The 22,963-nt window shown below is 32.6% G+C and overlaps 1 protein-coding gene across 2 annotated transcripts in view; it reads left to right on the forward strand.

Annotated features, from left to right (window-relative positions):
- Positions 1-22,963, forward strand: part of dac (dachshund family transcription factor) — a 442,638-nt gene that overhangs the window by 404,646 nt on the left and 15,029 nt on the right. For both annotated transcript variants that reach the window (XM_072540865.1, XM_072540866.1), the window contains exons 5-6: positions 13,801-13,877; positions 20,781-20,984. In XM_072540865.1, coding sequence (XP_072396966.1) covers positions 13,801-13,877; positions 20,781-20,984 — 281 coding nt within the window. The remainder of the gene's footprint in view (positions 1-13,800; positions 13,878-20,780; positions 20,985-22,963) is intronic.

Consider the following 22,963-nt stretch of genomic DNA (forward strand, 5'->3'; position numbering starts at 1 on the left):
AGTCTATTTCATATTTAATATTCACGGCATCGTAGGGGCATCATAACTACTGCATTTAAGATTTAGAAATCGATGCATTGTTGATGAGAAGTAAGATTTTATGTTGTGGGTATTTTATATAAATTTTAAGCTATGTTTGTATAATTTATCTATTACATCAGAATTGGTTGTCGTGTACGTCAAAGGAATATTTGTACGTCAAAGGAAAATTTCAAAATTAGAAGGGTTCTCAGAAAGGTACGACTAATGTGTATGTATCAGTAGTGTTGTTAAGTAGTTTATATCAACTGATAACAGGTAGTATAAGTTGGAGTACCACCAATACATCTGATGGCTAAGACACCTGCAGACAGTTGGTCACGAGATGCAAAAAAAGAACCACCTTATATGTATGACGGATGTTAAAAAAAGAAGCTAGCTATGTGAAAGGAATGGGTATGCTTTTTATATACAGCGTCTTATCTTTTTTTGTCGTCATCCGTTTGTTGTTATAACTCATGGAGCGTCATGGAGTAGACCATACAATTGCTTCCTTTTAGTTTAGTTTTTACAGAAAAAGGACACGCATAATTAAGAGAAAAACGCATATGTTTAAACTATGTGGTAGATTACTCCATATATAATATTATATATAACTCTATATTCTATATCATACTTTGTGAATGAATTACAAACTTAAATTTTTTTATTAAAAATATTCGTTTTTCATATCAAAATTCTTTTTAACATTCTAGTACCTCGTACCTCTAACTTCTGCTCTATATTCGAATAAAATAGTTACTGGCCTTTCATCCGTATCTCCTCTTAAATTTAGATTCATTCCAAGTTCCTTATATTCTTTTTATATAAATCGCCGCCTTAAACCTTATTTATGGCTTTCTTAACAATTTTATAGTTCTGTAATTTTATTCATAAGTACATGGCTCTATTAACTCCATTTTCTGTTTATAGTTTGCGTATTAATTATTTGCTTAATTTCTTTAATTTGTATTTGATCATTTCTTATTTCATTTTATTCTTGTATGTTCTCATTCAATTAATTACTTGTGATTAGAACAGAGAGAAGTTGTAATAACATTAATACAGCATACCATAAATTAGAACCTCTGTACTTCAAAATAATGTATTGATTGGTTTTCGTAAACTATAGTTCCCACTCTATAAACCATCTTGGCAACGTTGCTTCTTACCCCAGCACAACTTATTGCCGATACCCTAATTAAAACAGATGTATTTTTTTAATTGAGGGTTTAATGTGAGGGCAGCTGGTACTAAAACACTGCTAAAATTTACATTTTTGGTAAATACCGAATCGACAGATTGCATGTTTCTTGTTTTAGTTTCGAATGTAATGCATTTATAATGAAATTATAATGAAAATGAAAATGGATGTGTGTATACCTCGTTTTCGGTATAGGCTTTACGAATGTGTAATTAGGGGTTTCGGATGTTTAACTGTTTAACTCAATTTTATCAAATATGTAGCATCGTATTAATTCGAGTTACTTATTAACATTAGAAGAAGGCCAGTTGAAATAAAGGTTATTATAGAAATACGTTTATCTATAATAGTATATCTAATCGTGCATATAGATTATACCAAACCATCTTAATTAAAAAAAGATGGAAATTTAAATGGAACTTCAGCTTTCGCATAATGTCAAACAGAACTTTTAAATAAAAGTGATAATTCCAATTATAATATTATCATAAATTACTAAAATCGCACTCTATGGAAATGAACGATGTAAAGAGCTTGCGGACATAGAAAGCTTTGTAGGCTCAAAACACTACATACAATTAAAACAGTGTAAAATGACTCTTTATATACTATTTTATACATATTTATGAGGTTTTTTATTCCATGAGTAAAGATAAAATATGGCAGATACTGATTGAAATCCAAAATATACGTGCCAGGAAATTTTATCATCAAATTGACATTACAACAGTTGTTCAATAAAGTTTCAGAGATTAACCTGCCTTATTTTTCATTTCAAAGGAGTTAGAAATTATGAACACCATAAAAAGAAGAAAACTAGGTAGAGTATTTGGGTCACATAACCAGAGGAGAAAAATATGAGCTGATGAGAATTATTATGCAAGGAAGAATCCAAGGAAGAAGAACAATAGGAAGAAGACGCATCTCCTGGCTGAGGAACCTTAGAGAATGGTTTAGCTGTAGTTCACTACAACTTTTCAGAGCAGCAGCCAACAAAGTGGCCATAGCCGTTATGATATCAAACCTCCGATAGGAGATGGAACTTTAAGAAGAAGAAGATTTTTCATTGTTCTATATTCTCCAATAAGAAGGGTGTTGTTTGGTAATACACTAGATATTTTATTGGGAATGCATAGTTTTTTGTAAGATTTGAAGCTTCCGACATAGCAGAGCGTTTGTCTTTTGAGTAGAAATAGAAAGTTTCAGCTTCCTATGAGCAGACTATACACATGGACGTCTCCTTCACATACAGAAAACCATTGTCACAAATCAGAAAGATTTTATACTCGTAAACAGCAGATATAAAAACTCTATAAACTCAGTTAAAACTTATTCTGGAGAAGATGTTAATTCAGACCACAATACGTTAGTTGCTCTCGTGAAAATAAAATCGAAAAGAACTCAGAAAACTCTTGAGTTGCTTTAATAAAGTCGTCGTAGACATACCGTCTCAGGACTTGCAACTTAATGTAGAGTCATATGTCGCCATGTTACCAATCCAACGGTAACTTTACCATCCTATTTGTAAACACGACATAATGTAAACTAAACTTCATATATTAATTTTTAAAGGGTTTTTACCCTCATATTTAGTAGCTACATTCATGTAATATATTGACACTGATTATGGAATACTTATTCCGAAAACGTTTTGTCTTTTTAACATAGCCCGACTGGGTTTTTCATATACCTTTTTATAAAGGATTTTATTGGAAAATTTTTTATTACATGGTATACAGCCAACTACAGGAACTTAGTTTCCTTGTGGATTTTTATGCAAAAAGCACTAACTGACAACAAACAAATTATGGACGTTAATAAAAAGTAAAATAAGATAAAAAACATATTACTAAAACCAGCTCAAGAAAGTCCGACACAGCGCAAGTCAGAGGCTAAAAGATAATGGATGACAGAAGAAAGACTACTACAGATGAAAGAAAGAAATATAAAGGAAAGGATTTACAAAAGTATAAAGAGTTCTTCTTGTTCTTCTTCTTCTTTTTATATGAACAATATTCTCTCTAGTTTTCAATGTGCCTCTAGTAAGTTGTCTTTCCATCGTTTTCGTGGTCTTCCTACTGATCGTCTTTCCATTAGGGAACCGTCTCTTGCTGGCTTTACTACTCTATTTGTTGTCATTCGACTTATATGATCGTTCCATTCTACCCTTTTATTTCTTAGCAAGTCCTTGATGTTCTCCACCTTGCATCTACGTCGTATATCTGTACTTCTAGCTCTGTCTTTTAGTGTGCTATCATCAATTTTTCTGCTGTGTTTTCATCTCTGCTGTTTCTAACATCCTTTTTCTCCTCTCTGTGCCAGACCGTGTTGCTGTCGCGTATATTATTATTGATCTTACAGCCGGTTCTAAGCCCGGATGAAATGTGAAAACGAATACTACCCAAAGAAACAATGTCCATAAATAATTACAAAGAATAATTCAGGAAAAAAATCAAATAGCTAGCAACATGTATTTGCTGAAACAATGCTAAGAGGTATATGTAAGAACTAGAAACAGAATATGATATGAGAACTATGCACAAGAAAAATAAGAGACGTGACCGGAATGGGCCAAAAAAGTCAACAAGGACACATAAAAAAACAAGAAAGGAGTACTGCTAATACTCCCAAGAAATTAAGGACATGGGAGGAGTATGTTAGAGAACTTTTCCAAGATAAAAGAGGTGAAATACAGGAGATACAAGAATTAAATCCTTTAAAGAAACAGAAGATTATGATAGATGAAATCAAATATGCTATCAAAAACTCTAAAGATATTAAGGCAGCTGGATTAGACGAAATACCTGTAGAACTGTTTTAACTGTTGGAAGAAGATAACTTGAAAGTATTGGCAGATTTGTTCAACAAGCTGTACGAGACGGGAATAATACAGCAAAAGTGGCTGAAGTCAGCGTTTATAACCACCCTTTAAAAACAAGCAGCAAAAAGTCTGGCGTTATGAGTCCTATTTTAAACGTAATGCTTAAAGTAATACCTAAGAGAATCTATAAAAAGTCAGAGAAGGAGATTAGTGAGTCTCAGTTCGGGTTCCGAAATTGAATGGGTATTCGAGAAGGACTATTTGCCATCAACATACTAAGTCAGTGATGTCATATCATCTCTGAGATATGCTTTAACGCGTGCTGTCAAATTGCTCTTGGGTCGAAACTTTTTTCAACAGATCCTTAAATCTCTTCTTCAATACCCCAATCATATTCGCTTACATGAAGATTTTTGATCTGTGCAGAACTTCATTATGGTTTTTATTTGTTTTGTCCATTTATGTCCATTGATAAGCTAAGAAATTATGATCACTCGCGGCGAAAAGAAAGTTGATGAAACTTGAGTGTCACCTGATATACGAAACTGGACAGCTCTTGTACTCAATCGTGTTCACTACACATATGTGTGGACCATTGAAGAAACAAAATTTCTTTTCGCAGCGGTATAATAATAAAATAAAAAAAATTTCATACCTAGGACATGTTCTTAAAAGAGATCGGTACAGAATCCGTCAGCTTATCATGAAAAGTAAAATCTAAGGCTGCAAAGAAATTGGAAGTAAGTAAATACCATGGCTCAAGAACATTCGCGAGTGGATATAAACTATTTCGTTTAGCTGCAGATCCCTAACAACTCGCCAATGTAATTGACAACGTTAGAGGGACCTAACATGGCACCGAAAAAATATGTGCTATAATCCTGCCATGATTTGATTAATTGATCAAAATTTCAAAAGGCTCTAGAAACTCAAACAACCTGTCAAAACCAAAATCAGTATTTTGGTTCAATACAATATATTATTTGCTATCATTTTGTTAAGATTCTGAATGCTTTAAATTTAAATTTTTAATCAATATTGGTCATACATTTTAACTTAAGTCAGTAATTTTCAAAATCACACGATTTGTTTTTATGAATAGAACATTTCCACTGATTCCCTTCCAATCTTTTAGTGTTTGATCGCAGAGATAAAACTATTTAATTACATACTTCGAAATAGACAAAGTAAAACATACGGTCCGTCGTGGAGAAAGGGTAGAACGGTATACCGGGTAGATAAGAATCTATTTATTAGTGTGTTAAAACGTTCTAATGTACTCTCTAATCCAATTATCTTCTATGAATCGCCAACGTTCCTAAATTAAACGCCATTTCTAAGCTAATTCTCATCCCGACTGGGATTTACATTCGTTCCTACGCCGTTCGGGCACTTGTCCCTTTTAGACATTCATGGAATCTTGACTCATGAATTCCAAGAAATATCGGTTGACATTAAAAGGGTCTGTTAGAAGGTACATCCACTTTACGAAAATTATTGTCTTAAGATTAACACCAAGGAAATGGACCGTGCAGCCCTCGATAAATTGTGAACTGTAAGATTTGGATTGTAGTTAAAGTCTTTATAACAAAACTTTATTGTACCTTTTTCTATTTTCTGATCAAAGTTGATATTGAATTATTTGATAGACAAAAAAGGAAAGCGAATGCACTAAATTACAGCATCCTAAAGTAATTTCTTAGTATTTTTAAAACTTCAAAAGCATCTTTACCTACTTCAATATGGCTCGAAAAATAGCCTGTTGAATATATTCAACGGTTGAATTTCAGAGGTTTGATCGGTCAATAATTGGCAAATGAAAGTCGTCAACTACTTCATTAATTTAATAGAATACGTTTGGCTTTTATTCTTTTTTTAAAAGCATTATCAATTCTCTACAAATAGAAATTATCTTAGAATATAAATATGAAACGAACAGGGTTCATTCTTACAAAAACAATTTGTAGGATTTTTTATGATGTTATAAAACATCTACGATACTTTAACATTAAAACTTAACTAAATAAACAAGAAAAAAAAAAAAAAAACAGAAAAAACCCAAGAAAAACTGTATAAGAGCACTATTGTTTATTTATTATATTTTTTTCTGTTATTTCTGTATTTTTAGTTTAAACCACATTAGTATATTTTCGGTTATTTTTTCAATCCGTTGTAAAATGTCATAATTTCATATATGGCTTGCTTTCATACATGTGTTTATTTGAACTGCAATGCTTCTTGTCATATAGTTCTGAAAAGAACTAGTTTTTGTAACTGTTTCCATGTATATCGATGACTAGGAGATCTTTAAGAGATAGACTAGTAGCCAACTATCACACTAGCTCATTTAGCATTACCCAGGGTACACTTCTAAAATTCTTTTACGGACACGAGCTAGATTGCTATATTGGCTTCCGATCCTTAGCCATATTCCTCCGCCTATTCTACGAAGACAAAAGGCCTTGATAACGGAGTATTCGAAAGTAAATAGCAACTTGCAACTACCAATCCATGAAGACATCCCGAGTTTAGCAGCAAATCGACTCCCATCCAGAAAATCACCCATAAGAACAGCCCAACAGCTAACAGCAGATGATTTCAATGTTACCTCGACATGGCGCGCGCTGTGGGCTGAGGAAGCCTCACCTGAAGTATCCAACCTTATTGACCCAGTCCAAAAGCCTGATGGCTTCGACCAGCCACGAAACATATGGAAGAGTCTAACCCGAATTAGAACGGGACATGCAGTATGCGCACACAACCTACATAAATGGGGAAAACAGCCTACCTCCAGCTGCGACTGTGGAGCTCCAGATCAAACCATCCAACACATAGTTAAGACATGTGAATTGAGGGCATATCGAGGGGACCCAAAAGACTTTTTCAAAACTACGCCTGCAAGACTTGAATGGATAGCTCAACTTGACTTAAAGAGATAACCTTATCTGTTTGTATTATCTTGTATTTTATCTGTATTTTGTCTATGTTCGTTTTTATATAATCTTATGTTTGTATTTTTGAATTATGTACTTACGTTTTTTAGAATTATTACTGTATTTACTCCATGTATTGAGCCATACGCTAAATAAATAAATTTGAACTGCAGTGACTTACGATTATTGGACTATTTGTTAGAAATTTGGAGTATTACTAAGAAAAAAAAAAGGAAGAAGAATAAGGATATGAAGTTCTTGTCCTGTATGGGTTTTTTTTTTATTTGTTCTGTATAATGAGAGAGTGGTATATCTGGCTCAGGTTGTCAATGTCGGTTCTTTTATTACGGACGCTGGATGTTTTAGAATTTGGAACATTTCAAGGATGGATCGCTTATGATAATTTTGTTGTTTGCACAGTATTTTGGTATTCGTGAAATCGATACTGTGTTTAGTTGAAATGACATGTTGTGCAAGGGCACAAGATGGTTTAGAAATCCTAATGTCGCTTTTGTGAGACGTTCGTCGACCTCAAAGAGAGCGGCTGATCTGGCCAATGTAGCAGGAGTTATGTCAATGTGTCTCGTCTTAACAATTTGCTTCTGTACTTTACTAAAACGATTAGGTTTAATTGGCTCCCTACCGAAAGCTCCTTCCCTGATTCTGCTTATAAAACAGGACTGTCGATCAAAAACGTCCTTATAACCGTTTCTATCTCCTTTTGGCTGCCAAACTCTACTTAGCTATGAATTTCTCGGAGAATAATGATTTGTTTTTTAATTACAAATTTTGAAAACTTTTTGTACTGCAAATTCTCCAACTCATCCTTCCAACATTTCCTCCAATCTCTAATCCCTTCCATAATTTCTTTTTAACCAATCAATCCGTTCTTTCCTACCCATTTAAAACAAAAAACCTCACTTCTCAAAAATCAACTTTTAAATTCCATAATTTTGTACAAAACACACGAGACAAACAACACTTTCTACCTTTAATGACCTATTTTGTTGATAACAACGATTAATCCTTGAAAAGAAAATAGGTAAACAGATTTCCCATTACATTATTTCAATGAAACATGTTCTTTTCAGTGGGATTACTTAAAACTAATATCATAAATATAGTAATTCTTAAGTAATTAATCTTAAGTAATTTACATAATTCGGAAAGTCCCAATTCACAACAATTGTAAAATTCAAAAAAGTCTATAGCACTTTAACACACAATAACACACTGTCACCTCGGGGGAACAAATAAGGGTCTAACCACCTTCTGTTGTCTCCGGGTGCTCTGTAGAGGGCTTCGAATATACTGTCGAGAGCTCCCCTACTTAAGTCCATTTTCGGGTTATGGACTTGGGAAATATTTATCTTCGGTGTCTTGCCTTGAAAAAGGCAAGATATTTCTTACATGACAATTTCTTCGTCGAAATAAAACACCAAGTTAAGTTGAAACAATTCTCAGCCACAGAGTATGGTAAATAAATGCAGGAAGCAGAGCCCCGAGAGCACTAAGCTCTCGGAAAGCCCGTGAGGGACTGACCTGGCTGACCTGAAAATCGCCAATATTTATATGCGCTGTTCGAGCGATAAATAGAGATTTCCAGGTCAAGAGCCAATGGAAAAATTCGAGGCGGGGCGATGCGCATCGAAATGCGTACTAGTCCACAGACTATGGCATTCGATGACAACACTATATCACACAAACACAAAATAAACCGTATACGTATATATATTATATATATATATATATATATATATATATACAGGGTGGTCCTTAAGTAATTGTACAAACAGAAACTGTAAATTCTGCACTTTAAAATATTACGATTTAAGCCAACTGGCTTTAATAAAATGTTGATATTAAGAAAGATACAGGGTGTTAAAGTGGAAATTTAAAATTTTATTTTTTGCTATAACTGTTACGTTTGTAAATATTTTTAGACAAAAATTTACAGTTGAATGTTTTTGAGCAGGATAAATTATAATTTTATACTTACTTTAATGTAACTCATAGAGGGCGCCACATATGCCACATGTGTGGCATAAATTTGCGCTTAACTTTTTTGCTCTTTAAGTTAGCTCCATTTGTGTTAAAAAATATTAAAGATACATTATTTTTACAAAGAAAAGGTATACTTGTTAGTAACCTAAAATTTCAACCGTTTTCGAGATAAATGGATTTTATAAGTCAGCTGTACAATAATTCTTGGTTTGATATTTGTGCGGTAAAGCAATGAATACCTGTAGATAAGCATAATTCATAGTTTATTCTTAATAAAACAACTCAAAGATGATAATGTAACATCACAAAATGATTTCTTATGGGTGCTAAATGTCTTATTGGAGAAAAGATATTTCATCTTCTTTAGGTGCCGTATTCAGACGTTGTCGTCATCATGTTTACAATTTTCCTTTGCTATCGCTTCTTAAGTTTCTATAAAGACGTTGTATTACTTTTCTCTATTGTAAAATGCTAAAAACCCAAAATATGTGGTTTATGCAAGATGGTACACCACCAGATTCTAGAGAGAAGGCAGTTAGAACATACTTAAATACAACTTTTCTGGACGTTGGATTGGTCATGGTAGTCATATTCCTTGGCAATGTGATGAGATATTGATTAAATTATTTAATTCATAAAAAATCCAAAAAGAATACTTATTGCTCATTACGTAAATTGTTTACCCATTTTTATTAGGACAAATGGAAACTAGAGCACAGGTATTGAATAACCCATATGTGTCCTATTTCAATATACTTTTGCTACAAATCTAACCTGAAAGACTCAGCATTTTTACAAAAACATCATCGTTGTCCTAATAACCGATATTGTTATAAATATAGTAAACACACAGGCAATTTAGTTCAGCATAATATTAGTTCGCTAGTAAATTATAATAGTCCATTTGTTCGAGATGTAATTATAGTTACTCGTAAGCTGTAACGTAATCATATAAATAAGTAATGTCATCGATAGGTTATTTCGTGTGTATATAAGTAACCAATGAACGAGATACATCACAGTTTAATACATTATTTAACTTCTGCGGTAAATAAGATGTAGTTCCATAATATACCATAAGATTTGGATATGCATCCAAAATAATGTATTCATCCATTATACATTATAGCCACCACGTAGCCCCGAATTTAATCCGCTTGATTTTGGTGTATGGGGCGCATTAACACAACGTATCTATAAGAATCCCATAAACATTCGCAACCAACTATGGGAAGAAATAAATACTGCAGCAGTTTCTTTAGAACCAATGATGCTATTTTATATGAGACGATCTTTTATGGAATATATTGACAAATGAATTAAAGAAAATTATGGACATATCGAACACTTACTTTGACAAAAGGTTATGTTATTTAGTTTAACTATTTCTTAATTTGGTTTGTTAACAAAATGTTTTGATTATGACTTTAATTTAACATAAAACGTAAAATGTTTGATGTAAAATCCTATTATTCTGTTATTTTGTCAAATCCTATTATTAATTATCCTGCTAATATATTTATTTTATTTAATATTTCGTTATATATTAACTTTAATTAAAGGTATTTTATACCAAAATTCAAAAGTATTAATGTTTTTGTTTATTTTTTCTTCGTTGCCTGGAGTAATTGCCTTAGATCAGAATTATGCAGCTGATTTTTAAAATGCGATTATCTCGAAAACTGTTGACTTTTGAAGTTTTTACCAGGTATACCTTTTTTTTGTTAAAATAATGTATCTTTAATATTTTTTATCCCAAATACAGGTAACTTAAAGAGCAAAAAAGTTAAGTGCAAATTTATACCACATATGTGGCATAAGTGGCGCCCTCTATCAGTTACATCAAAGTGTGCATTAAATTATAATTTCTTATATTTAAAAGTACCCAGTTGTAAATTTTTATACATAAATGTTTACAAACATAAAAGTTATAGTGAAAAATAAAATTTTAATTTTGCACTTTAACACCCTGTATCTTTCTTATTATTAACATTTTATTAAAGCAATTTGGCTTAAATCGTAATATTTTAAAGTGTAGAATCTACAGTCTATTTTTGTACAATTACTTAAGGACCACCCTGTATATATACTTTTATATATATAAATATATATATATAAACTCAAAAATGTTTTGCATATTATCTTTAACGCCTCTGAACGTTTCTCATTTGAAATTTTTTGCACTGTTTTCTTTTTCTCTACTAAAATAATGTATTTTATTGCTTGTTTTTTTGTTTCTTAATCATCGCAAAGATTCTCAGTATTCATACTGTGTTCATCAGTTTTCTAAAACCGATATTTGTAAAAATTGGTTTGCGTTTTATTCACTTTGTAGTGAACAATATGAATAGACAAGTGATATCTGAATTCAACAGAGCTAGAATCGTTACTTTGATTGACGAAGGTCACACACAAGTCGACGTTGCTGTCCGGGTTGAAGTTAATCAGAGTGATGTGTCCCGGATTTTGAAAAAATATCGAGAGACGAATTTTGTTAGCGATCGTCCAAAAAGCGGAAGACCCAGAATTACTACCAATGTCCAAGAACGCTTTTTAACGTTAACTGCCCGGAGAAACCCCACTATGACTGCCCCAGCTACTAGAAGAGAGCTCCAGCAAGCTCATAATATTGTAATTTGCGATCTGATTATTAGAAACAGGTTACATTCGGCGAATTTATTTACAAGAAGACCATTGTTTGTACCAAAGCTTACGTTAGAGCAGAAAGGGACTGGACTGGAATGGGCCAATAAACATTTACAATGGCATGACAACAGATGGGGACACGTGTTATTTTCTGATGAAACAAAAATTAGCCTTTTGTCGGGTAATCGCCGAATTAGGATTTGGAGGAACCCAAATCGACAGGACAGACTTAACCAAGCTGTCCAAAGAGTCCCATATCAAGGTGTCTCCATAATGTTTTGGGGCGGCATCATGCTAAATAATAAAACTCCTTTAATTCCTATTGTTGGTAACATGACTGGACAAATTTATATTGATACCATTCTTAGGCCTGTTGTACGCTTGTGGCGAGGAGCTGTTGGTCCAGAATTTATTTTTATGGACGACAATGCGCCTCTCCATCGTATGAGACATGTGGCAGATTTTTTAGAGACAGAAGATATCGTCAGATTACAATGGCCACCTGGCTCACCTGACCTCAATCCCATTGAGCACTGATGGGATATGCTCAAAAGAAAAATTCAGTCTCAGCAGCCACCCCAAAGGACACTACAAGACCTTAGAATAGCAGCAGCTGAAGAATGGGGTACCATGGACCAGAATTACATTAATACACTTATAAGAAGCATAGGATATCGCATTCAGCCTTGCATTGACGCAAGAGGTGGAAATAGGGTATATTAAGTATTTGTTCCTATATCTGTAAAAATTTAAAAAAATATATTTATAATACCTACATATTATAAATAATGATAACAAATTGTTAATCCTTTAAATTTTGTTTATTGTTTTTTTCAAAACATACAATTTTATATATATAATAAAGCATTTTGGTAAAAAAAATAGATTTTACCAGATTAAGTGGATAATTTTGAAAATATTACATTATGCAAAACATTTTTGAGTGTATATATATATATATATATATATATATATATATATATATATATATATATATAATATATATACATATATACTTATATTTTACCGTGCATCAAATATTACCGTGCATAAGTTTATCAAAAGTTATATTTTATATTTAACGAACTGTACAAAAATGTCATCCGATGCAAACTTTCCGGTTAGGATATCTGGCCAATTTGACTGAAAGTCTGTAATATGAGATTTGATAATGCTGATTAGCCCTATAGGGAAGCTGATCTCAGTCAAATCGAATAAAGAAATCGGATGGCTTATTAGGTATTCGACTTTCTAAAATGTTGGGGAAATCAATGAAATTCGATAATTTGTTGCTATGAGATAGATGAGGACAGTTTGATGCCGCGTAAAGAAAATATCCATAATATTAATAAATATTTTTTACGTTTTTATATACATGATTTACATAATAAATTTCTAAATAAAATAAACACTGACATTTTTTAAATACCCAATTTCATTCCTTTAAGTTCCGAATTTCAACAGATTCAGCTCTTTCTAGTCCGTACTATTGAACATCTGATAATGGCATTTCTGGAATCCTTTCTTTATCCATCTTTTTTATGTTCTTTAGCGAATCTTTTTGAAAATAATGCTCTCAGTAGGAAGTTAGAAAATATTATGCTAACAACAGAACAATATAGAAAGTGCTAGACCAATCCTAGTGACAAAATTAGGAATAACAAATTAAGGTGAAGCAGCAAGAAGTCAGGAGACTTTTCTTCGATAGCGAATTAGGTGAACCGCAAATCCCAACTAGGTACTATAACGGCCAAATAAATTGCATTTCATTTCAGTTTGAAGTAGCACAAGCGTTTGTGATGAGAGTTGAATAACTCGAAACACGTATGGAACAATGGTGGAGAGTTCAAATTGAAAGAAAATGCATTTATTCTGAAACATTCTGCTACACATGGAATCCGTGTAGCTAATCTTTTTATAACCCAACTTGGTGATCCATACTAGAATTACAAGTACTATTGGCTTTGTATATGTATTAAAAATAGTAAATAAAATTGTTTGGTGGGATTTCGTTAAATGTGTTTGATAAATTGTGTAATGAAAATAAGCTTAAGCTTTTGTATTAATTTTTTTCAATGAAAGGTTAAATTTCTAAGAAATATCTTGAAAAACCATTAGCATACAATGTACATATTTTAATTCACAGATAATATAAACGATATTTTTTGTTTCAGGCTACGAGAAGAACGTATTGACCCAGATAAACCCTTACCATTGGATCAGAAACCTAGAGATCTCAGTCCTAGACATTGTAAGTATTGTATTTTTCATAAAATCAGTCTTTTTGTTTAGATTTTTAAGCTTTTTAGTAGTGTCACAACGATTAGATCCTCTTATTGTTTTTTGTATTTTGGCATAATTTCGCAAAATGTTCTGTTTACGATACATGTAATTCTTGTTCTGGTACAAACGTAAAATATGGGCATTCACTTTTTAGTAAAACTCCGGCCCCTGGCTGAGGGTCGGATTTATTTCTTTCTGACGTTTCCTTCATAACTGTTGCACAGAAATTAATAAAGCAAATGAGCAGCGACAGTTACTTTTCGTGGTTTACTGACGATTACAACTTAAAAAAAGAAGAAATGACTGAATACAATTAAACGTATAATATTAAATGTATGAAAGTAAACAGATAGAGATTGAACAAAAAAAAGAATATAAAATAATTCGGAGGAAGCTTAAAGCACTGTGTAGAAAGAAAAAGAGATATAATAAGTTAAAATTAAAAGAGATACAAGAAACATGTAAAAACAAAACGGTGCGGTTATTATATTAAGAAGTTAAGAAGATGGGAAAAGGTTACCAATGTCACTAGTTACATGAAAGGCAAAGACGGAAATTTAATTAGTGATCCGGTAAAAATAATAACGCAGTAGAGAAAGATTTGAAAGAGTTATTCAATGGTGAGGTGGGGCGTAAATCAATAGTCAATTGGGCAGTTGGAGAAGATAAGATAGTTGAAAGGCAATCTACAGAGGAGAAGGTGGCTACAGCAGTACAAGTAATGACAAATAACAGAAGTTCTGTGGAAAATATCATATGCATAGAAATTATCAAGTTTGGTGGTGGAAATAAGCTGCAGAGGATATATCAGCTAATAGTGCAAATTAGGGAAAAGAAATAACGCCAAATAATTGTCATGGGGCTTACATATGCCGCTGCATATAAAAGAAGGTAAACTGAAACGTCTTCTTCTTCTTTCAGTGCCTATTCGTTCCGAATATTGGCAATCATTCTGGCTATAATTATTTTATTGACTGATGCTTTAAATAGATTCGTTGTTGTTGTGGAGAACCATTTCCTCAGGTTCTTCAACCATGATATTCTCCTTCTCCCAATTCCTCGCTTTCCGAATACTTTACCCTGTAGGATTACCTTCAGTAATCTGTATTTAGTGCTGTTTCTCATTATATGTCCGAGATATTCCAACTTTCTCCTTTTAATGGTATACACCACCTCTCTTTCTTTGCCCACTCTTGGTAATACGGTCTCGTTGGTTATCTTGTCTGTCCATGATATCCTTAGAATTCGCCTGTATAGCCACATCTCGAAGGCTTCAAGTTTTTTCGCCATTGCTTCAGTTAGTGTCCAGGATTCAACTTTGTAATACAATATTGAGAAGATATAACATCGTAGGAGCCTTACTTTTATCTCCAGATTAAGATTGTGGCTTTTAAAGAGTTTGGCCATGTTATTGAATGCACTCCTAGCCTTCTCTATTCTACATTTTATTTCCTGTGAGTGATCCCATTGTTCATTTACTGTTGTTCCAAGATAGTTATACTGTTTTACTCGGTCCACTGGTGTATTATTGATAAGTAGTTGAGCGTCTCTAACTTTATTTTTGCTGATGATTATAAATTTAGTTTTTGTTATATTTACTTGAAGTCCAAATCTTTCACTTACTTCATTTACTTTGTTTATTAGTTGCTGTAAACTGTTCAAACTGTCTGCAAAAATAACGGTGTCGTCTGCATAACGGATGTTGTTTAGGCGTTCTCCATTTAGAAGTATTTCATGTTCGCATTTTTCCAAGGCTTCACTAAATATTTCCTCTGAATATAGATTAAATAATATAGGTGAAAGTATACAACCTTGTCTAACGCCTCGTAGAATCTGGATCATTTCCGTTGGTTCACCTCCAAAATTCGTTCTTATTGTGGCTGATTGGTTCCAGTATAAATTTTGTATTATACGCCGATCTTTATCATCCATTTGGGCTTTTGTTAGAATATCCATCATTTTTTGGTGTTGAACTGTATCAAATGCTTTTTGGTAGTCCACAAAGCAGGTGTAAATATCGCAAGTCATATCTCTGCATCTTTGAAATAATACTTGTAGACTAAACAGTGCATCTCTTGTACCTACGCCTTTCTTGAATCCAAACTGTGTGTCTTGTATTCGCATCTCTCTTCGCATAGCTTGTATATTCTACGGTGTATAATTTTAAGAAAAAGTTTTAATGTATGGCTTATTAGACTTATTAGCCTATATTCTCCGCACTTTTTTGCTCCCTGGTTCTTTGGTAAGGTAATAAATTCTGAAAGTAGCCAATCTTTTGGGATATTGCCTGTGTCATAGATATTATTGAAGATTTTACATAGTACTCTTAAAGATTCATCATCAAGAAGTTTAAGAAATTCAGATTGTACTCCGTCTGGTCCTGGAGCTCTACCTTCTTTTAGTGATATTATGGCTGCTCTTATTTCTGCCACTAGTATAGGTGGTCCTGTTTCCGTAGGTATTGGGGGCTGGTTCTCTCTCTCATCAAAAAATAAATTTCTTATGTAATTTTTCCAGGTATCATTGATACTCTCTTTGTCCACGATTATCTCTCCATTGTCATTAACAAGTTTACTTATTCTTCTGTTTTTACATTTACCTGTAATTTCTCTTACCTTCTTATACACGTTGAAGTCGTCGTATTTACTTTGGAGAATTTCGATTTCTTGGCATTTTTTCTCCAGTTCTTTCTGTTTGGCTTCTCTGATCTTTCTCTGTATCTCTCGCTGTAATGTTTTATACATGGAGTTATCGTTCTTGTTTTTCCTTCTTTCTTCCATAAGTTGCAGAATCTCTGTCGTCATCCATGTCTTATTCTTACCTTCTTCGTTCTTCATAAAATTGTCTTTAATGTCGTCTATTGTTTTCTTAAGGGATTCTATCTTATCTTCTGTGCTTTCCGTTGTATTATCGATTTCTTTAAATTTTCTATTTAATGTTTTGCTGACTATTTCTTTTACTTCGTTACATTTCAGTTTTCTCATGTCATGTTTGGTCAGGGCGATTGGATTGTGGTCAGATTGAATATCAGCGCCTGGGTAGGTTTTAATACTGTTGAAACTATTTCGATATCTTTTGTTAACAAGCATATAGTCTATTTGATTTCTAATAATAACGTCTTCTCCGTTGTCTCTAGGTGATTTCCACGTATACAGGCGTCTAGGCGGTAGTTTGTAAAATGTGTTTAGCACGATTAAGTCATGCTCAGCTGCAAAGATACTCATTGTTTCTCCGCGTTGATTTCTCTCTCCTAATCCATGTGGACCAATATGTTGCCCTTCTTTTCCGTTACCTATTTTTGCATTGAAATTTCCCATGATTATAAGGAGTTCGTGTCTCGGTATATCTCTTATAAGGTTGCTTATTTGTTTGTAGAATTCTGATATTTCTTCGTCACTATGGTCTGCTGTAGGTGCATAGACTTGTATGATGTTTGTGTTCACCGGTGACGTATTTATTTGTCAGGAGGATTCTATCGTTCACTGGTATGAAGTTGTTGACTTGTTTGGCTATACTTTTATGCGTGATAATTCCAACCCCATTCTCATATTTACCATTTTCTGATCCTGTATAGTATACTCTGTAGTCTTCTATATCACAATAACTTGAGTCAGGCCACCTCATTTCACTTATGCCCATTATTTCTATTTTCATGCGTTCCATTTCTTTAATTGCGCATTGGATTTTTCCTGATTGAGCCATCGTCCTAACGTTCCAAGTGGATATCCTCTTCAGACAATTCGTGTGGCAACTGAAATGTGACAAGTTTAAAATAATCTTACAAAAGTACCAGGCAGGCTTTAGAAACGACAGATCTACTTTAGATCATATCTTCTCCTTAAAGGAGGTTTGCATATTTTGTTTGTGGATTTTGAACAAGCGTATTATAGAATCGATAGAGTCAAAATGTATCGAAAAATGGATTTGGGTATACCAAAAAAAATTGATCAGACTAGTAAAAATGAAACTAAATAACTCTACCTGCGAAACTGCTTAGCACGGTCACATTTCAGATCAATTTACGGTTGCAAAATGCTTGAGACAGGGAGATCCTTTATCCAGTACATTATTTAATTTATTGTTATATAACTATAATCAGAAACTGCAGAATGAACGTGGAATAAACAATTATGAAAAATGAGCACCAGTGCATGGCATTTACAGATGATCTAACAGTCTTAACAAGAACCACTAAATAATTGAGGAGAATGGTGAAACAAATTATTGAAGAAGCAAATAAGTACGGATTGGAGCTAAATGAAAACAAAACCAAATATATCATCATGGAAGGGGTAATCAGTTTTAAATACCTGGTTGTAGTAAGCGATAAAAATGGAAAAGAGAAGGAACGAAAAAGAAGAATAAAAAATTAGGCTCTATAAAAGCCCGAATGAATTCAAAATACGTTTCAGATAAGGCAAACTCAGAACATTTAAAACAGTAATTAGACCCACACTAACATATGCCTACGGGACATTGACATTTAATAAAAAGGAAGAGAAGGCTGTGGAAAGATGGGAAAGCAAAATATTGAGATGCGTATTCCGAAAAAGGAAGAAAAAAGACGGATCGGAGAAAAGAACAAACAATAAAGTAATGGCTTTATACAGAGAATCTGCCATCACCAGGTTAGTCAAGTTGCAAGAGATTAGATGGTTGGGACATGTAGAAAGAATGCTAGCAAACAGAATTCCTAAACTAGTTTTGGACAGAAAACTACTCGGTCCAAGAAGAATGTGGACAAATTTCCTTAAAACTTTCACCATATAATACAGACTTAAATCCTATAGAAATGATCTTGGCGAAAATAAAAAATATAATTTTAAAACAAAATGTTAACTTAACATTAGGAGGTGCAAAATAATTGTTACTGGAAAATTGTTATTTGCCAAAGTAACTGTAGATAACGTAAAGAAAGTGTGTGAACATGTTTTCAAGGCCGAACATAAGTACTTGGAAAATGAATGTCGCATACATGTAATTACTGAAGTATTAAAAATTGATTTAAATGATTCCGTCAACCACGACAGTGGATCTAATTATGAAACTAAAGTATTAAAATAGAATATTATGGTAAGATGTGCTCACAAATGTTTCCTGTATGTACTACCGTTGATTTAAATTCAATCAACGGTACTACTAAATAAGATATTTTAGTAATAATACTATTACTCCAGTCGTCAGGAATGAAATTGCTGAGAATATCAATCTTGAGACCTAAGAAATATGCAAAAAACTTTACCAATTTTAATCCCTGGCTTCCCCCTAAAATGCCCCCTCGTAGGCGGGAAACGGAAAAATTGATTTAACAAGAATCTATACACCGTAGAAAAAATGTTTCAAATAAAAATTGTAGATAGTATAATGAAGGTGAGATGATTTTGAAAAAAATATTTTTTAGCACTTTTAGCAAAATTGAATATCTTTTGATCAGAGTGTCCAACAGCCAAATCAAAATGCGTTTTAAAGGCGAAGAGTACAGCTTTCGTACGCAATTTTTGTATTTTGAAGAAAATGAAGTCAGTTTTGAATAGATGTTAAACAAGTAAACGTTGCGGGGTCAAATCTCTGAGGACTGGACTATATAAATAACAACGGTTTTATCAACGAATCGTTATCAATGAGTAATAATATTCTAATTAGTGTTGTTTCAAATATACAAAAATTGTAGATGTGAACATATATTTTTTAATATATGGTTTATATTTTGTACCATCTTCAACAATTTGACCTATTGTAAATAGTACATATTTTTTGGAACGCTAGTGGTTCGTTAGATTAGAAATTACGCTTCCCAGAAATTCTCGCCACTGGATTTAACACCAGCAATAGAGCATCTAAAACATGACATGTCAAAAAGTGTATATAGGTGAGACGTTTTAAAATTTTAGAAAACGTATCACTGAGCACAGCACAAATTATATCAGGAAAACTTAAAGTTCTTATTATACCAATTATCCAATTACAGAAAACCATAAATTTAACTGTGATTTTAAAGTTAGGTATAAAGAACAGAAACAAAGAATAACAAGAAACAAATACATTTTGTAGAAATTAAAAACAATGTGTATTTTATTTCACATACTAACTTAAGATATAAACTCGTTTATAGTCTTCCTATTTGATTTATTTTACCGTAAAAAAGTAAACACTTCCCTTTCAGTTATGGCCATTTAAAAAAGCCTTTTTAAACCGAATTTATACAACTTTAACGGCCTGCAATTTGCAAGACTCTTGTTTTTTTGAGCCAAATAACAGGCAATAAATCCAAAAGGGTTCATCCACACATATCCAGATTGATGCTTTCAAGCGTTGAACTGAAAGACCGTACACTCCGATTTATTCAGAGACTAAGTCCGGGTTATTCGTTTCAATTTCTGCATATGCGTATTTAATTGTGACCCTCTTGGTAATTTATTGCCGACTAGATTGGTTTGTGTAGCCGGGTCCAGCGAGTCGAATTCTACTTTTATAACCATTAATTAAATCCACGAATGTGATAGTTAACTTTTTATGTCGTTGGCACATGCTCCTAGCCGCCTCTTACGGACACCGACCTGACAGACGTGTTTGCGAGTTAATTTTAGGAGGAATATAATTACAAAGTGGAATATTCTCTTTATATTTCACTTAATTTTTTTAGATTTCAATTATATTACTATCCTTTTCGGTATTCGTTATTATAAATTAAATGTTTCAAGTGATAAATAGATCATAATCTGTTTATACCGTTTACTTGCTGTTGCTGTCCCTAATAATGGAAGTTAGCGATAACAACAGCATACTTATTTTTCTGATTGTATTGTGTTTATATAACTGAATAATATTATTCACACACGTAATCTTTAATACTTAAATTTTCCATTTTCAGTATCACCAACAGAGCACAGTCCAGTTTTAAACCTTTCAAAGAGCGGTGGTGGTAGTGCTGGTTCGCTAGGAGACAATGACCATTCCGGGAGCGAAGCAGATGGTCCTGATGTTCCTCCTTCGCCGCGGTCTCCCAGATCCGCTGTTGAAGATGAAGACGATGAAAATATATCCGAGCCCGATGATGATGACGATAAAGATCAAGGTAATTTTGGTTCTAAATAATATATAAATAAATATAAATATTCTAGAGATATTATAGCATAAAAATAGTCAATGTATACCTCAAATGAAAGCACTCAATTAGGGGATTAATATATATATATATATATATATATATATATATATATATATATATATATATATATATATATATATATATATATATATATATATATTTATATATATATAGAGAAAAGGAGTACGACCGTCAATCCAATATAAACTAAGGTACACTCGAAGAGTGGTGGGTTTTTCGGTCAAAGTGGAGAAATAAAAGACAAAGAAGATGGCTACTTCATCTATTTATTGAAGACGTTTCGCTTTCTGCTCAGAAAGCATCATCAGTTCATCTAAAAAGAACAATATGAAACCAAACATCCATAGAGAAGTTATAACCAAAGTGTGTTACCTTACAAAGACATGTAGCAGTCAGTGATGTTAAAAATATGAAAAAGCTTACAAAGCTGGACATTCAGAGTTAACGTTGTATATAACAATTAATTGAAACTAGGTAAAGTTTGCAATTTGACAAAATTAGCACAGCAAAAGAACATGTGATAAAAATACATGTATATATAAAAAAATTTTTATAAAAACTTAGTAAAAAACATTAAGGTTTATTTAAAGTGTAAAGAACTAGATAGATCATTAGATTGCACTTCCAACAAATTTATTTAAAAAATTATATTTTAATTTTAACTTTAGGTAACATTTTAAGTTATTAAAGATTAATAGTAATAAAGATAAAATGAAGTTACCAGTCTTTAGCTTACTGAGGCTCGTTGGTAAATGAATTTAAAGGTTTGACACCCACGCACAACAACGTGAGTAGAAATGGCCTTGAAGTCACAATGACATAAACAGCAAGGCAAGCTACCAACCTCTATGTATTAAGGCGGTATATTCAAAGAATGTGATAAATTTGGTTGACAACTTGTCGTTAAAAAACCAAGCAGTGAGAGGAAAAGGTGGTTAAGATCACCATTTAACCCTACAGTGATTGATCTGTCAACAAAGAACAAAGCAAGAGAAGTCAATCCAATATATCATATATTATAATATTAAGACGTCACTAGTTAGCCAGCTAACAGGTGAAGATTAATAAAAATTTCCACAGTCCAAAGGTTCAAACATTAAGGACCGTAATGAAAAGGATTCTATGAATCAGATTCAATTTAAAATTTTATCAAACAAGTTCATCAAAAAGAACAATTACTTAATTATGTAAAAGTGATATTAACAAATATTAATAAGAAGTAAGTTGATAAATCTTAATTAAAGAAGGAATAATTTATTTATATTTTATTTTTATTTTTATTTAAATTTATTATAAGAAAAAGTGATAAAGAAAACCCCAAAATGGGACAAAATTTAAGTAAACAACATATCAAGCCTAATTCTGTAAAATTAATGCATGATAAATTTGGCTCAAATTACTAATGTCCGTTCTCTTATTAAGAGTATTAGGATGTTTTAATATTGCACACATTTCTAAAATCTGTCTTTTAACGAGATTGCGTTCAGTGCCAAGAATTTTAACTTCATTAAAGTTTACTTCATGCTTAGTGTTAATGGCATGTTGGGCAAGAGCACAAGTATGCTTAGATAAATTGATATCACTGCGGTGTGTCGTAAGACGCCCTCTCAGTGATCTCCCAGTCTGACCGATGTAACATGAGTCACACTCAGCACATATATCATATACCTTGTATATCAATATGACTCAAGAACGATTGAATAGTGGTTTTTGAAATAAACGAAAAATACGTCCAATTAGGTCGCCATCCTACAATTGACGGAATCTCGATTTGAACTGTTTGCTTCAAAGTACCTCACCCAGTTTAAAACATTCAAATAAGTTTTATTTTCGCTGTACCTACTAATTGTATACACTTGGATCTCTAACTAAGTCATTTATTTCCAAGGCTTTATTTTACTTTTTTTTTTCTAATAGTTTAGCAT

Source organism: Diabrotica undecimpunctata, chromosome 8 (genome assembly GCF_040954645.1).
Source record: "Diabrotica undecimpunctata isolate CICGRU chromosome 8, icDiaUnde3, whole genome shotgun sequence".
Classification (NCBI taxonomy): Eukaryota; Metazoa; Arthropoda; class Insecta; order Coleoptera; family Chrysomelidae; genus Diabrotica; species Diabrotica undecimpunctata.